The 17,273-nt window shown below is 41.9% G+C and overlaps 1 protein-coding gene and 1 long non-coding RNA gene across 4 annotated transcripts in view; one reads left to right on the top strand and one right to left on the bottom strand.

Moving 5' to 3' along the window:
* Nucleotides 1–292: 292 nt before the first annotated feature.
* Nucleotides 293–3,168, bottom strand: LOC130403668 (uncharacterized). Of its 3 annotated transcripts, XR_008904117.1 has the most exons (7): nucleotides 2,695–3,167; nucleotides 2,254–2,399; nucleotides 2,065–2,155; nucleotides 1,410–1,740; nucleotides 1,155–1,316; nucleotides 750–933; nucleotides 294–652 (listed from the first exon to the last, which is right to left on the bottom strand). It is a non-coding gene; the product is annotated as an uncharacterized LOC130403668 (long non-coding RNA). The 3 variants fall into 3 exon arrangements; XR_008904118.1 differs by having other exon boundaries at nucleotides 293–652; nucleotides 746–933; nucleotides 1,410–2,155; nucleotides 2,695–3,168; XR_008904116.1 differs by having other exon boundaries at nucleotides 1,410–2,155; nucleotides 2,695–3,168.
* A 4,421-nt stretch (nucleotides 3,169–7,589) lies between these two features.
* The window catches only part of LOC130403144 (nuclear receptor ROR-alpha A-like), an 84,463-nt gene continuing 74,779 nt past the window's right edge, over nucleotides 7,590–17,273 (top strand). The window contains exon 1 of the mRNA XM_056607336.1: nucleotides 7,590–7,876. Coding sequence (XP_056463311.1) covers nucleotides 7,720–7,876 — 157 coding nt within the window. The 5' untranslated portion in view covers nucleotides 7,590–7,719. The remainder of the gene's footprint in view (nucleotides 7,877–17,273) is intronic.

The following is a 17,273-nucleotide window of genomic DNA, read 5'->3' as shown; positions in this document are numbered from 1 at the left end:
ATTCTATAGTTTACTATAGTAAATAAACTACAGTACATATACTATAGTAAATACTGTAGTGTTTTTGAACCTTAGTATAGTAGTTTTACTACAGTAAACTACAGAAAACTGCAGTTTTATTACTACAGTATACCACATATATACTACTACAGTAAACTATAGTATACTACAGAAAACAGCAGTTTTATTACTACAGTATACTACATTATATACTACTACAGTTTACTACATAAACTACAATCTACTGAAGTAAATTACAGAAGTTTTATTATACTTTTATTTTGCTATAGAATACTACAATTACGATACACTATATATACTGCATTACAATAACTGCATTATGCAGTATTTGTTTGTTCTTTTAACTATGTCATTGTACTTTACCTAATGGATATTTTCAACTGTATCACTTTTTGTTGTTGCCATTTTTAACCATAGTGCTGTAACAATAATTCACTGCACATAAATTAGGCTTACAACCACCATTAACACAGTGTTTTCTACATACTGCTAAAATACAAAAAAAATAGAACAAAAGTTTAACAGTTGATAATTTATTGTTTCTGAAATTTGGCAGCATTGTTCAGCTTTTGTCGTATAAATGCTTTTATGTTCGAATCAGGTACGTAGGTGAACTTCAACTTTGCAGCATCTGTGGGAATACACACACACAAACACATACATGAAAGATGAGCGTGAGAATGAGGGTATCACTCAACCAACATCTTTTCTCATTTCTATTTACCTACTTGTTATTTCAACAAGGTCCTGTTTGGCTAGGCCAGGTTTTCCTTCTGTGCAGCTGCTGGATGACTGGCCAGTCACTGAATGGCCTGCCATATATTCCCTGGTATACATCCCATGTAGGAGATCATTTATGAACTTCTGGGGGCTTTGGAAGGAGCAGCGCTCCACAAGTCCTTTTGGAATGACCTTTAATGCAAGTAGATAACATTACCACAAATCTACTTCAACATACAGCAGACTAACGTCTTACCTCAATGATATATATATGCATTTAGATTAACCGAGTGTACGGCTGATGCATTTAGAAAAACAGTGCAACTGAAACTAAGTAACTTAACCTATACAAATAAAGTCAAACAGATAAAATCAACAGAGGCCCAGGGCCTCTGTTGATGCTGATGATGGACCTGGAGCTGGTGATGGGTCTTCTGTTGCTGGTGCTGGAACTGCTGTTGGTGCTGGTGATAGTGATGGTTCTGGTCTTGGTGTTGGTGTTGGTATTGGTGTTGTCGTTGGTCTTGGTGCTGAGCGGAGAAACTCCTCCATCTTCTGCAAAACGTCTGGCAGCACTGAGCAAAGGATTCATAATACCCTTTTGGCTAACATGTAAAACAGAAAAACCCTTGTGTAAAAAAAAAAAAAGTTTTCAACAATAGCATTACATTTCAATGTTGCTATTTTTGCCTAGAGAGAATCATTTTCCCTCTGCAGCCTGTGGTTGTTCTCCCTCAACAGCTCACAAGATGGGTGATGGCACTGAAAATAAAAATTCCATTAAAAAAACAAAACTGACTGGCATACACCTGGGCAAATACCTACAGAAGCCTGTTAGAGGGTACAAAGCTTACAGCTGATAGATTACAGGAATATATTGCTGTATCTATCCCTATACTATAGAGATAGGAAATAAAAACTTTAATTGTAGGTAGAAAATTAAGTGCAGACAGTTTACTTCATTCCTGGTTTCGTTAATTGAGTTCAGCTGACATGATCCTATGACAAACAGAAGATGCACATAGAGTTAAGGGTTACATCAAGAGTGTACAACAGAGGTCAGCATGGGGGATGAGCCTGAGCGAGTAGACAATGCAGGCGGAACAGGAGATGAATACTCAAATCTAATCTTGTTAATATGCTTAATTTTTGACAGAAAGCAAAAAGTCTAAATGATCTGACAGGCCAGGCAAAGCAGGCCAGTTGGCGACCCCATGGTGTACAATATGACAGACAACATTAGGCTACATCACATTACAATAATTCACTGATGTTAAGAAGCACTTCCATACGGTGAATATTTGTACATCACTGCACCAATACCTTGCTTTTCTAGTTCCATTAAGCCGTTAAGACCTGTGTTTTTTCTCTTCTTCTTCTTCTTCTTCTTCTCACATTGAATTAACTGAGGATCCTTAAATCATAATGAAGTTTAGTTTTTCAACGATTTTAATTAAACTCATCCACAAGGCCTATAGATGACATTTCTGTAATAAAACTTTAGTTACCTACCAGCGATACTACGTCGTCGTCATCGTCAGAATATCGACCATTCTTCAGTTTCTTCCTTTTCCCCTTCCCTTTCTTCTCCGGGCTCGACAGTTTGTCTCCACCATCAAGATAATGCCTCCTCTTGCAAACTAACTCCTCTCTGTTGTCTGAAAACGTCAAAATGATGACGTTTTCATAATGTGTGTTTAAAATACTAGTATTTTGGGCAAAATAAAGTTTCTCTCTATAAATCCAGGCCGCGCACCCCACACTTCCCGCGCCTCACATTATAGGCGGCGAGCTAGGGGGCCTTATCGTGCCTACCGTTGCGAGCTTAACAATTAACAACGTTTTTGAAACGAAAACGTTTACCGTGATATTTGAAATATTACCATATGTATGTAGTTATGCACATATTTTATATAAACATAGTCAAAGGAGAAAAAAACTTGTGTTACTTACCACTGACTGATATAATCTGTCCTGGACATGACACAATCCTTCCCTTGTTTGGCCAATTAACTTTATACGTTACAAAAGGATCTTTTAAATTTACTTCGCCTACCACCCATGATATTTCGCCTATGTCCACAGCCCCTTCATCCGGAAAGTCGAATAGTGCATATTTTGCCATTTTCTTTATTTTTCTGTAGCAAACTCACGACTAAAACTCTCGACTCGACTGTCAAATATTCAACGGACGTCTCACGCGCTGCGAATGCGTAGCATATGTTTACAACCGCATTCGCAGCGCGTGAGACGCTCGCGGGTTTACAGTTGTCTTTTTCAGTTGTTCAGTTGTTGTTTTCAGTTTAAATTTGTCTGCATTGACAGTCTTCTTACTGCAAAATGTCAGGAAATTATAAACGATATTTGTCCGATTTTTCTATACCTGTGCCAAAAACTACAAGATGGTAGGCTACAGAAGTCAATTGAGAACAGAGGAACGGCCAGCAAGTTCGACCGAGGAGGTAAGAAAAACTGGAATAAGAGCGCCTCCTTGCGACACATTGTCGAAGTAATTCCCTACAGCTAGGCTAACCTCTATTTGTCCACTGGCTTCCAGATTGATTCAAGGCCTTCATTTGAAGCTGAATTCTCTGATTACGGAGACCTTGATGATCAAATGAATAGCTTACACAGTCTATGGTGTGTACACACTAAACACAAAGTTAATTAAGAGAATGGATGTTAAGAAATTATAACTGTACAATTGTAATTTAATTTCAAGCTGCCACAAACAGCTACTTTCTATTTGCTGTGGGTATCCTAATCTCATTGGTAAATTTGGCTTTTCCAGATTGACTCTTCAGATGAAGCTGAATTCCCCTGTGATGATCCACCAGACCATGTTGAGCAAGTGTGTACACACAAAACGCAAACACACCTAGTTGTAATAGGGAGAACGGAGTGGCATGTAAGACTTTATGACAGAATTCTGCATTGATGATTGAGTAGCCTAGAAATATAACATATTTGTATGTAATACAATATAGGCCTATCGTAATCAGCACTCGAGTTGAGGGGGGATGGCATCCCCCTTTGGAATTAAAATGATCAAAATCATCAATCTGTTATTTTATCAATTAATGTGGAAATATTAGGCCTACCGGTTTCCTTTTTCTATTCGGCGCAACGTAGGGTTGCCGCGGTGTGGACATTTCACACCGAGTAATACACTTGTGTTAACACCGGTATTACCGAGTATAAACGGTATAAACTTTGAAACTATAGGTCAACCGCCTTCTTCTCCGTCAACTCTCCTCTCACACTCAGCGTCTGGCAGCGGTAGGGATTGGGCTTCGCGGGGTTTATTTACCGGCGTTGCTACCGGTCTTGTGTGTTCCAACGGTTTATTAGGTAGCCTATCTATTATCATATCTATCTAATATTATAAAAATATATATTTTCTTAATAGTAATGAGTATTAATGATCCGACCTTGAGGGAGTCAAGACTTCGTCCGGCTGATGTCGTTCAGATGAAGCTACGAAAGATCTCCAAGCTGAAAGCAACAAACAGGCGCTTCAGTTACTATGCATCAGAAGCCTGGAACTCACTTCCATCTAGATTGAGAAAGATTGATAATAGCCTATCAGCATTTTCAAGGGCCAATTGAAAATTTTTCTTTTTGAAAATCTGTAGGCGTACTTTTATGTTTCCTACTTGAAACAGTTTATCTGTCTTCCATGGAGTGCTATATATTTGCTTCTACCATATGTTTTTGTTAAAGTTAGGAGTGTAGAGCCGCCCTGCGTCCCTTAAGGGACATTAGGGAGAACGCTCCCGGACAGAACCTTAGTTCTTAGAGGTCGTGCTTAGTGACACGACCTACTTCCAATTGAAATACATGGGTTTGAAATTTGTGCTTTTTGACACGAACATTTTGAAAATACGTGTCCCTGATCACGTTTCAATAGATTAAATAACGTGACAGTGTCACGTATTTTCGTGAGACCGGGTTGGTGTGTGTGTGGTTGAAGGCTGGTTTAACCTTTGTGCCTTGATCCTTATTGCACAGAGGATCGCAGCTATTACCCCGCCCTAGAGTTCAGTCCGCCTGACTGGCCTGGAGGCTGCTTATATAGCCATCAACCACCCACACGCCACAAATATCTCATCTGAAATGTATATTAAAGCAATGTTCGTCAGTGATATCCGGCCCTGAATTTATCCTGTTTTCAGTGGGTGTTCGTGTTCCTTCCACAGAGTTTCTCCTTGTTGATTGGTCTTTCCGGAGATGGAGCGACGATTTCTGCTTTCATGTAGGCCTAGATGTGCTTCCGCAATGTTAGGAGTATGGAAAGAAGTGGCAGGTTTTAGAATTTGTTTCGTCCGTCTTCCATATTCCTCAATAAGCTCCTTTTGTATGGAATGAAAAAGTGTTATTTATGCAATAGTTTCCCCCTAAATATGATTTATTCTTAGTTATCTTAGTTATAATGCCTTTCATCCATCAGCTATTATGAGTGAAGACTCGGTTCTTGTTGACTCTGTATGAGACAATTTCAATTTTCACCGCTCCGGGCTCATTTCTGCGCAGTCGGTTCTTTTCTTTCCTAATTGGTTCAGGGAATCCATCATGCCTGTCAATCATATGTGCACACACAATGTTATCATAGCTCAACTACAAACGCACAAATGCAACACTGCTCGATGGCGGAGAAACATAGGGAGGGCGCAAAGACGGTGGGCGATTTTTGGGGTAGTTTATTCTTTAAAGCGTTTCTCTGTTCTGCTCTCTCTTTGCAGCTCTCAAATCATATCGACAGCAGCTTTAAATGTGGGTCGTGGGTTGAGTACTGGAATGAACAGCCACTAGGGGATGCTGTGGCCTACACTTTAGAAAACAGAGCCCTCGCTAACTCATAAAGAATGCAGACGTAAAAAGGTTTAGTTGACTCGGACAGTTATATCTCTTGTTATATTTGGGCTCTTGTTATCATGTGTCTATTGCTGCGATTGACTACACCACATACCGGCACTAAGCAGAGTAGTTTCACCAGCAATCTCTGAGGCTGAACAGTCAGTTAAAGGTAAGCTAAGAAAATGTCTAGGAGAAGAGAAGTTGTTGCTGTTTAATTTGGTTGCCGTATCATTTGCTTCCCTGGTCCCGCCAATTGTCTCAACATGTTCGCTTAAAGATGACATATTCTACCACCAGGTGTGAGTGTGTGATTAGTCGTTACAACCCCTTTTTTAAAATCTCCCTCTTCTGACTTCACAAGTGGGCGTGTCCATCATGTGCAGGATGTGTGCTTGGTGAAGAAGTATAGGGTAGCATCGACATTGCTCGTATTTTCTTCAGCATCTTTCATCACTTTGTAAAAAAAAACACACTTTCACTTTGAGACTTTTTATTGATTAGAATGAACATAAAGTTTAAGAAAATAGTCCCTCAATCAGGACAAACCATTCAGGAAAACTTTGACCTATTTTCTGGCAAAATTCTCATGATCCCAAACTTTGAAAACATAGACATCTGAACACAATTGTAACAAAAAACTAATAGAATTTCATTCATTAAAAATAAATAAAATAATAATAATTATAAAAAGGTCAAAATATCACACTTGTTGCTGCACTTTAATTTTCAATCATACCTAATACAATGTGCAGTATCTGCATGCATGGGTTCCTTTGTCAAAAATATTTGGGAATTCCTTTTCGGATCAAATTCTTCATTCCATTAGTGTTTATTAAAGATTTCCGCTCTTCTTGTAATGGACAATAGGCTGGACAATCAAACGATGAGGACATTTTTCTCAGATTCACTGTTGACTATACTGCGGTTAATCTTTGAAGTGTAGTTCTCCCCTATAGCATCACTATTCTTGTCTATTGTGTAGCTCACCGTGGCAGTATAGGCTACTTAAAAAGCATAACATAGCATGGCAGGTTGTTAGTGTCTGTATATTGACGCTTGTGTGCGTGTCCTGTCCTACTTGATTCCTACACATTAGCAGTCTGAACTTGCGTCGGGCTTGGTCATCTTCTGTGTGGAAAAAGTTAATATTAATTTGTTTATCGACATGTGCTAATGGTAACTTATAGCCAGGCCTTTTTAACACCATTTAAAAAAGATTGATTTTTTTTGGTATCGATTAGGCCTACTTTACATTACATATACTTACGATACATTGTATTTCAAAGATTGTATTGATTAGTCAGGTGGTAGAAATCTTTGCAGATGGAATTAGATTAGTGTTGTACAATGTTGCTATGTCAAACTTTTATTTGTGATTGCGCGCTGAGGGAAGGAGGCTGCGCGCGCGCCTGTGTGTCTGGTAAATAAACCAATCAATGTCACTCAAGTGCATTCATTAATTAATTAATGGTAGCCTATATGTTCTCTTTTTATGATCGTGTGTGTGTGCCATGCGACTGTAGCGGCTCACTCCGCCTGAGCACCCATGGAGGACAGTCCTTTCCGTCGAGTCAGTTTTATCTGGATTCTGTGTCCGTGCTGTCGCAAGATTCTCGGACATGAGGAGAAGTCAGAATTCTCTTGAGTGACTCTGAAGCTTTGCTCCTGGGCAAATCCTCTCTCTCTATCTATTACTTACACACACACACACACACACACACACACACACACACACACACACACACACACACGCACACGCACACGCACACAACCACGCACACAAGCGCGCAAAGACACACACAGACGCACGAGCGCGCACAAACAAACTCACAAGCGCGCGCGCGCACACACAAACACACATACACGAGCGCGTGCACACACACACGCACACGCTCACAAGCGTGCGCACACACAAACACATACACGAGCGCGTGCACACACACACACACACACACACACACACACACACACACACACACACACTACTCCACCACCACAACGGCTCTCAGGTTCCCTCGCTTTGACAGACGTCATATGGCTTTTAGTTGCGAAACCAATCCATCGCCTGTTAGTTATTAAATTACATTTTACAATCATTGAATCTGGTATTGAAGGTGATTTATGGAGTCACCGCAGGATCCGGCGAACGACCCGGGAACGCGCAGCTGTGAGCCCACTACGCCAGGCATGGACACGCCGGGGAGCCTGGATCCCCGGAACAAGCAAGACCGTAACGCTGGAGCTATCAAAAGACACAACTGTTCCCCTGCCAGCAAAGGTAGGATACTGGCTCTTCTTTGACATCCCATTGATCGCTAAGTGGAGGGTGATCTTGAGATAGCCTACTGGAAAACTTCAAACGCGTAAGACCGATACATGCATCTGGTGCGATTCCCTTCCGAGCTCATGTCGGATACTCATACATGCTGTATTTCATTCGTATTGAATTTTAACAAGATGTTGGACAGCTTGAGTTACAGAGATCTCTCCCAGCTCAGTGTGCAACCAGAATTGACCTCGCAATCAGATCAAATTGAAGAGCAGAGGGCAGAGTTATGCATCGTCTATCTACTTTTTTATTTTGGAAGCTCAAAGATTCCCACACCTGAGAGTGCACATTTTCAGCAAAAACGGAATTCGTTTCATTCAATGTATCATGCCTCCTTTTTATTAGACGGGGAATAGGCTGGGAACTGCTGCACAACCAAGTGACAGCTGTAGATGAAAGGCGCTGTAGACAAGAAGTAAGAGGTATTATTTTGTTAATTTTTTTTACACCCAAATAGCGTACTCGATCAGGGAGTGAAACTCGCGGTAAGAACATCCGTATGAACCTACATTATTTAAAATCTTAGAGGCTCCCGGCGCCTTTCTGACCAACCAGAGGAGCTCAGGCGTAATGTGTTCGGGGAATCACTCTTATTGGTCTAACAAGAGCAAATGCAAATCTCCACAATAGAAAATATACGTAGGGACCAAGCAGAGAGGAAGGGAGGGTTTCTTGTTTCAGAATGTTGATTCCACTCTTTTGTGCTTTCTCTCCCCCTTACAATTCTCGAATCTTACCTACAGCACCTTTAGGGGCAAATTATGTGTATTTGTTGCGCTAAATAGTATACGCTTAATGCTTGAGAGTAGGAGCTCAGGCTGAGTACCATGTTTATACAAGGCTCACACAAAGATGGATGAGGTCAGTGGAGGTGAAAGTTTCAATGTGGCAACTTTATCTGTGTGTGCATTTGTGTGTATGCGTGTTAATGGGTGAAACTTGGTGAGTTTTATGCTTGTCGTCAGATTGGTAAATTACACTATAAGAAGAACGTCTCTTTAGTGAACAGCTGTTCAGATATTGAACAGCCTCCACCTGACCTTTCTTAGCTTGCTATCCAGATATTGGACAGTTATACTGTACTACGAGTGTTACGTCAATGTCAACAATGCATAATCGTAGGGCAAAGATCACATGCTATTTGGATAGGGTTGCTCAATCATCCAAGGGCATCTGCTGGGGACTGTTGACTTGCCCCTTCCCTGGTACCCTCACCTGCTTAAACGTGGCTACAGTGAGCCACGTTTAAATAGACCTGCTTCCAACACACGCACGTGCACGAGCACACACACATGTGCACGCACGCACGGACGCACGCACGCACACACACGCGCGCGCGCACGCACGCATACACTGTATGTGTGCAACCCTAACCCTTCTTTCCAGTTAAACTGTAGCTGTCTTCTGCTTTTCCTGCCATGGTGTAGTCTAGACTCAAGTTTACACAGCTCTACTTTCTCTCATTTGAGTTTTAACAGGGTCAGGTTTGTTTTTTATGCCTACAACTTTTGATAATTATTAATAGCGCTATTGGTCGCCATTCCTCTGGTCTGCGTTGGCCGAAGGGATGTTTTTGGACGGCAGTTCCACAGCTTGATTGGCAGCTCAGTGAAGGCCCGCTAGGGGCCAGATGTGGCTTCCAGGTTCTGGATGGAACATAGGTTGAAGGCCTCAAAGGGCTGGATGTTGGCAGGGTCATGTTTCCACTTCATATCTGAGGCTATTTTCTGTTCATGTGTGTAATTTTGGGTCATGAATGGCTTGGCTGCTTTTAAGAAACTAGAAAGATGAGCTGAAGTTGCTTTTGACGTTAACTCAAACCTTTCTTTACAGTGACTGCTTTAATAAACACCACATGAAACCATCTTTAAGAATTTTCTTTCTTTGCTGATGCGTTTCCGCGTTTCTGGCAAAACATCAACTCTTGAAGGATTCAATGGAGAGGCTACATTATGGAGTGCATACAATTTAACACTTGCCCCCAGCATACAACTGGATCTGTATCAAGTCGTTTGTGAGAATATCTTTGTTGTGGTTGGAAAAGGGACCGCATCCCCTCAGATATTTGCATGTCGTGTTATTTTATAGACCATAACCATAAACCATAACAACATAGAACTCGTGGAAGGTTTGCTCCAAGTTGCTGCCGGACGTTTTGCACCAGCAAACATCATCAAGGCTGATAAAGTGAAAATATGACCAACTCACTGAGTGCATGCGGAGATCTTCCATAAGATGGTGCGATTCTACTTCAAGGTTGTCGGCAAACACCTTCCTGCATTGTTGTGATGAATCTGAAGCCCGCCGGCCTGTTGAATACGGTTCCACCATGCACTAAGATGTGGGTCTCTGTGGGGCTGTAATGCACTTGGTACAAAGCAGATAACAAGACGTAGCAGAGGTTTAAACTACATCTAGAGGAACTAGATCCTCGGCAGCCCAGTTGCATAATGGATGGTGTTTGTTTCACACAGTGCTTGTCCAGACTCAATGCCATTGAATTTGAATGAGTCTGATGCAATCTTCTGTAAACTAGCCTACAATGTCTTATGGAAAGGTAATAGGATAATAGGTGTCTGTCTCATTTACCCAATCCTTGTCTTCACTACTTCTCTGATGGAAAGTCCTGCAATGTAATTGGCTGGCTCAGTTTTCTTTTTCCAGCTGAATATTTTAGTTGATGTCCCAATGATTTACTATTTGGCAGTTTCTGTGTGTGTCTGTGTGTCTGTGTGTCTGTTTGTCTGTGTGTGTGTGAATACACATGGCCTCATGTAGACAACGCTAAGCCAATTGGCATGGTTTTTTCATTTTTTCGTTTTTCAGGGATTTGATTTGATGATGCCAAATGTGTATGGTGTATAAGTATACAATTAAAAGCATAACATAAGCAAGTAATGTTAAGTCAATCAAGGCAGCTTCTGTTAACTGGCCTTTAATCTTTGATTCGATTCATAAGTTCACACTAGGCCTTTGCTTTGGCCCCCGATGCGGTGCGATCCGATGTATTTCCAATGAAAGAAGGATGGCGATGTGAAGCGTGCTGAACGGCACTGAAGAAGCGGCCAGGTGGTGTGGATTAAGTTTTTCATTAAATTGCGAGGCACAGCCAATAACAAGGACTTCGCTCTGTCCATGTGAAACCCCTTTTAAAGGTACAAAGAAGAAATAGAATAGACACTTGCAAGTCTGTTTTCCTTTCATTACCCAACCTAAACATACACAAAGACATAATAAAATTATCCACACAGGTTGAAGGGAAATATTGTTGTGATTTGCATTGATCAATTTGTCAATGTGCTAAAAAAGATTATGTGACTCAATTAAACAATTATATTTTAGATCAGCAGCGTAATGTTATATCCTGTGCCCCTCCCAGGGCCCAGGCCAAGGGAGGGGGCCTGGGCCCTTTCACAATGCACACCTACTTGTTTGTATTAGCTTGCTGGGACCCATGACATGGCCAACCTTTCTAAGTAGAGGTCTTTTTTTTTTTCGTGGTGATGTGTTATGATTGTCGACATAGTAATCTATACCATTCTGTCACTGTTCCTAAAATAAGACCATCATTTTGAGACATCATAGAAGTCCTATGTCTATACTGCCAGCCAGTTTGTGAAAGTTTCCAGACAGCGAGGTGTGTGTCTGTGTGTGCATAATGCTATAATGCTCCTGAGAAGTTTATTTTCACCAACAGAAAGTAGACGTCTACCAGGTGAATATGAAGATCTTGATTGGATATGTACTGCAGGTTTGCATTGAGGCGTACCAGCTCACAGACCATGAACTGTCGGGGATAGACCACCCCCTCGATTTTGCCAGCACATGAGGAGGGTTTGAGGACCTGGGTACTAGAGACTCCTCAACAAATGTACATACCTCCAGGGCAGAATCTGCCGTAGGATTACGAGTGCTTGTCACAAGCCTAGAGACATTCTCATCGAAGTCTCTCCAGATGGCACAAGCTGGGTAGAGCTCCCTTCTTTGCGGCTGCTTTCTGCTCTACTCCGTCAGCCTACTGGTTGTCAACCTCGCTGCAGAAATGCAGAGGCGTTGATAGGCCTTATCAGGGGCTCTGTCCCACCGGAAGGCTTTTCTCTTGAACCTGGGGTCCAGTGCTGCTGCCTCCAAGAAGAACATGGAGTCTGTGGGACATCTGTCTGCAAATGTTGGCCACCAATTCCTTCACAGGCTCTGAGGTTTCCAGCAACTGAGGTTCATGGCCTCAGCAGTTGAGTTTCATGGCCTCATCACAAAGAAGGTTCAGATTCTTGGACCCTTAAAGTTATACGCAGGCCTATTTCATATGCCACATCGCTTATTATACACTCTTCAACTATGAAGGAACAATAAATGTATCACAAAGATGGCATGGGCCGTAACCATGGGGATAACACACCTCCTTCTTTGCTAGGACTGGTACCCTAAAGGCCTAAACCCAACATTTGCTGTTTTTTAAGACAAACTTGTCTTGAAATATAAACGAAGGAATTTTTAAAAAATGCCTTGGCATGTGCCGTATTCACAGCTCTGAGGTACCACACTTCACTGTTGTGTGCAAAAATTGTTTGAATAGTCCTCCAGCCTCCAGGGTCTCTTGTCCTATTCTAAATGTTGATCTAGCTGGGCTATCTGATCCTGGATCACAAGTGACTTTCAAATCAAAGATCGGATTTGATTGAGAGTAGGGTTATAACCTCTGGGACCAGTTGACCCAGTTCAACTTCTCTCCCTCTTAGTCTCCTGACACACGGTTGATAATCCTTAAAGCCTCCGACAAGGAAAATCTGTGTTTTCGTTTAAAGTATGTCATTTAGGGCAGGTTATACTTCTTAATAAGTCATAAGAATTAATCTCGTTCCAAATGCAAACTGTCGCCAATTATTTTTTTGGGGTGTTTCGGGTCCCAGGTTAAATTTGGGTCGGATTAAAAGTGGATTTGCCGATGTCAGCAAACTCTCAAACGAAACTCCCTGTTGAATGATGAACAAACCAATCAAATGCAACAATGAAACATTTTTGGTTCTGCATGTAAATAATTATATATATTCAAACCACTCCATCTCGTAACCATGCAGCACGGATGTTTGGCAAATAGTATTAGCAAAAGTATTTAAGGCAAAACCATCAAAAAGATTCATACTGTGAAAACGAGGATTACAATACATGGACAGCCTTGAAGCTCAGCAAATGATTTAAAACACACCGATTAGTAGTGGAGACTATCTTTAGAATATGATGATATAGCAACTAACCATGACAAATTTAATTGAAATGATTCATAGCTTGTCGTTTTTTATTCAGTAATCTATTCATTTCAAATATAGCATATGGACCATAAAGCACTTAATTTCAACATCATATTTAATTTTTTGATATGTTCGCACTGGTTGTCAGAGGCTTTGAACAATGAGCGCTGAAAAATGTCTGGGTTTATGTTTATAAACCTCTCCGTTCATTTTTCGATTTCCAAGGGGCATCACCATCGGACGCAGACCAAAATGCCGCATGACGCAATTGGATGGTCCTACAACCAATCAAAGCAACGAAACAGGTGACAGGTGCGCGACAAAAAATAACATCTTTCTTCTCAAAAAAGGCTTTTAGCGCAGGTATTTGTTCTTCTCTTACTGTACGTTCACACCAAAAGCTATAAAGCGTTTCGAGCGATAAACGCCCATTCACTTTCTACATGCGCAATAAAGCGATAAAATGCTTGAACGATAGCTTTAAAGCTGTAAAGCTGTAAATGAGAGTTGAAAACGTCTCAACTCGATGCAAATTAGCTAGTAGCGTTTCGGCCTTTAATGACCGCCAGCCAATCCGAATGTAGATATCTCTCGCCGGCGTGGGTCCCAGTAAACATACGCGCAAGAAAGATATGAGCTGTAAATATTTTGGACAGCGTTGCGTTTTGAGCTATTCTGCGATTTTGTATCTTTTACAGCTTTTGGTGTGAAGGTACAGTTAGTGAAAATACACCGTCAAGTTTTTTAATACTATCTCGATGACGGAATCAGCGGCAGTCATATTTGTATTTGTTGTGAAAATGCCTCCCTCATCCTATTTATCCCGCCTCTGTTAGAAAAACGGTTGTGATTGGTTGGTCTATCTCGTGGCAGTCCTGGGCAGAAATCTTTTTGAATGGGAGGAGAGGAGACCGAGACTTTATCTGCAGAGCAAATGAAACCTTGGCTTGTGGGATTCGTCTTGTTCCCAACGAAGCAAAAAAAAGGTAGTAGAAGATGAAAGGGAAACAGATGTTCAGATGGATTTGTAGATGGTCGGTTGGAGAAGTTAAAGATAAGATGGAGAGGACAGGGAAAGGAAATCGCCTCATTTCCATCTGCCCACAGCCCTGAGGGCGGATCCCAAACTGATCCAGCTAACCAAAGAAATTCCACCATGATTAGCAAGTTGTTAATAGGGCTATCTTGAAGCCACTGCCAGGAGATATGCTACCTTGCATTGGATATTGAATTCGACAGCATCTCTAAATATGGGAATGTTGTACATGACGGGTGGCCGGCAGCAATCCAGGCACTGGTTAATTATCTTAATAGTTCATTAATCATGACAGCATGATGGCAGTTTGACGACTCGCTGTGTTGTACACTCTGCAGGAACTATGTTTTATAACTATAACCACACATTTATAAATAACTCTTAGGGGGGAAAAGTGAAAAGAAAATAGTTTCTCTTTCCAGACACGTTTTCAAAGGTGTTACACTTAAGATAGCTGAAATACTTGTCAGAGTGTTGGGGAGGGATGACGCATTATTCTGATGCCTCATGTATCGTGGTTTCGGGGCATAGACTTGTTACATTACTATATAATGTAACAAGTAGGCCTACATGTATGTACAGATTTATAACATTCAATACATTGACTCATTGTGCGATACAAAGAAAATTGCATCGATGACCTACGTGACTATATGATTCTCTGTGACTATATAACTATATGAATATTTCTTTCTCGTGACATGCTGACTCCTCTGCCAGGAGAGCTTTATTCAGATTTTCCCCAAGTAGGAGTTTTTCTACCTTTTTGGGATTGGGAAATGTGGAAGTTTCTTTTGTAAATTTGGTGATTAAGTTGTTTTTGATTTCATTACATTTTGTTCAGTTTATGAGGAAGCGAGATTCTCTCTCTATTTCTCCTCCTTCACATTGAGTAAAAAATAATTTATTTCTTGGTTGGTTTCTATGACGACCAGTTTCAACAGCCAGTTTATGGCCCTAAGGGGTAAGGGTTATTTTATTATTGTTAAGTATGGAGCCCATTCAAATTTCAAAAGAGTTTCTCCCATACGATCTTTAGCAACATGTTCACTGCTTTGGTATCTTTTAGATTTTTATAATTAGAGGGGATATGCAATTTGAATAAGTGTTTCCTCATGCAGTAAAATGCCCTCCAAGCCTTTTCTGCTAAAGCAACAATAGCCTTGTTGAGGTTTCCCGAGGCACTCATTTTAAGGCCACGGTATGTGTACTCTTTTCAAATCAACCTCACACACACACATACCAGACATCTCAATTAAAAATAAAACAAACAGTGTAGGCATTTGACCAGATTGTACATATGTAAATATAAAGACAAACATCATGTGTCATCCTGATATGTACGTGATGCATAATGTTTTCCCTCATTCATTAAAAGCAAGCGCAAATACACGCACGCACGCACGCACGCACGCACGCACGCACGCACGCACGCACACACACACACACACACACACACACACACACACACACACACACACACACACACACACACACACACACACACACACACACACACACACACACAGAGACACACACAGAGACACACACACACACACACACACACACCCTTCTTCTTGCAACCAGCATGGAGGAAGTCAGGGTTATAGATTTGTAACAATGAAGGTGACAGAGGAGCCACTGCTGTCACTGAACGATGATTTATTAATAGGCCTCCTGCTCTGATGTCCGTAGTATGCTGCTTCTCAGTCCACACACATGCACGCACACGTACACACACACACACACACACAGCAGCGGTGATGGATGGTAGTATCATGCGGTATAAAACAACACGGGCTGTGCCCCTGCCGTGGAGGACGGGGATGGGAGTAGGTTGGGGATCCCACCGCTCCATCAGGAGAATGCTTTGCTCCTCTGGTGTCTGCAGACTCAGGGATATCCACGTCAGCAGGGAGAGGGTTTCAGACGGGTCAAACCAGGCAGGGAGTTCACTGGGACTGGGCAATGCTGTGCAACTCTAGCCTGGCTATTGCCAGACCAAGCCCAATCATAGATTGGGCTTGGTCTGGGGAAGCTGCTGTCAGTTTCTTCAGCACAAGAGGCGTGATCAACGGGCCTGGTTCAAATGACTCTGTACGCAATTGGCTGCTTGCCGTCGCTTCCCTGTCGTCATTGTGTTAAACCAGCCAATAGCGTGCCAGGGGGAAGAGCCAGCTTGGTGATTGGCTCCCGCAAAAGCGTATCGAAAGCAGAAAGAAATGTATTTCTCCTCTCCAGACCCTTCTGAAGGGTGAATTCAAAATCGCCGACTGAATGGGCTGTGGGTTACCCAGTCTAGTGCAACTCACATCTCTCTGATGTTCCTCATCATCGTCCTCTTTAGTACATTTTAAGGAGATACTTTACAGTGTTTCTTTTTTTCTGTTCTAAACTGGGGTAGTTTGAGTTCTGTTATTTCATTTCTAGCTGTTGTTCGTTAAATCCATCTCTCCAGCTGATGAAAGCGTTTTTTCCCAGTGTAATGTCATGCATCTTTTACGTCTGAGATTTCCAGCTTTTTACGTTCAGAAAATAATGACCTGATGTCTCCCTTCCCCCTGGGTGGTGGGTTACTGGTTACTTCCTGTTTCCCCTGTGATGACATCATCAAAGTATGCATAAAATGTACAACATCTACTCAGTCGAGCCCCTAACTACACACTCACATGCACACACGCACACACACACGCGCACACACACAGGCGCACGCACGCACGCACGCACGCACGCACGCACGCACGCACGCACGCACGCACGCACGCACGCACGCACGCACGCACGCACGCACGCACGCACACACACACACACACACACACACACACACACACACAGGCACACACACACACATACACACACTTATTCTCTGATGTCTTGGATTCATGCTGCTGTTTGAGCTCTGCTTCTTTCTGTTATCTCTCTCTCCCTCCATATCTTGTCTCTTCTTGTAGCTGTGGTGCCAGTGGACCTTGTTTCAAGAAGTCTCTGTGTCCCTGTGTTCAACTTATCTGTCCCCGTGTCTACATATCTCTGTGTCCCTCTTTGTTCATCATTCTACAAT

This window comes from Gadus chalcogrammus, chromosome 14, assembly GCF_026213295.1.
Source record: "Gadus chalcogrammus isolate NIFS_2021 chromosome 14, NIFS_Gcha_1.0, whole genome shotgun sequence".
Lineage (NCBI taxonomy): Eukaryota > Metazoa > Chordata > Actinopteri > Gadiformes > Gadidae > Gadus > Gadus chalcogrammus.
Note: the sequence above shows the minus strand (reverse complement) of the source record. Positions and strands in the feature narration are given on the sequence as shown.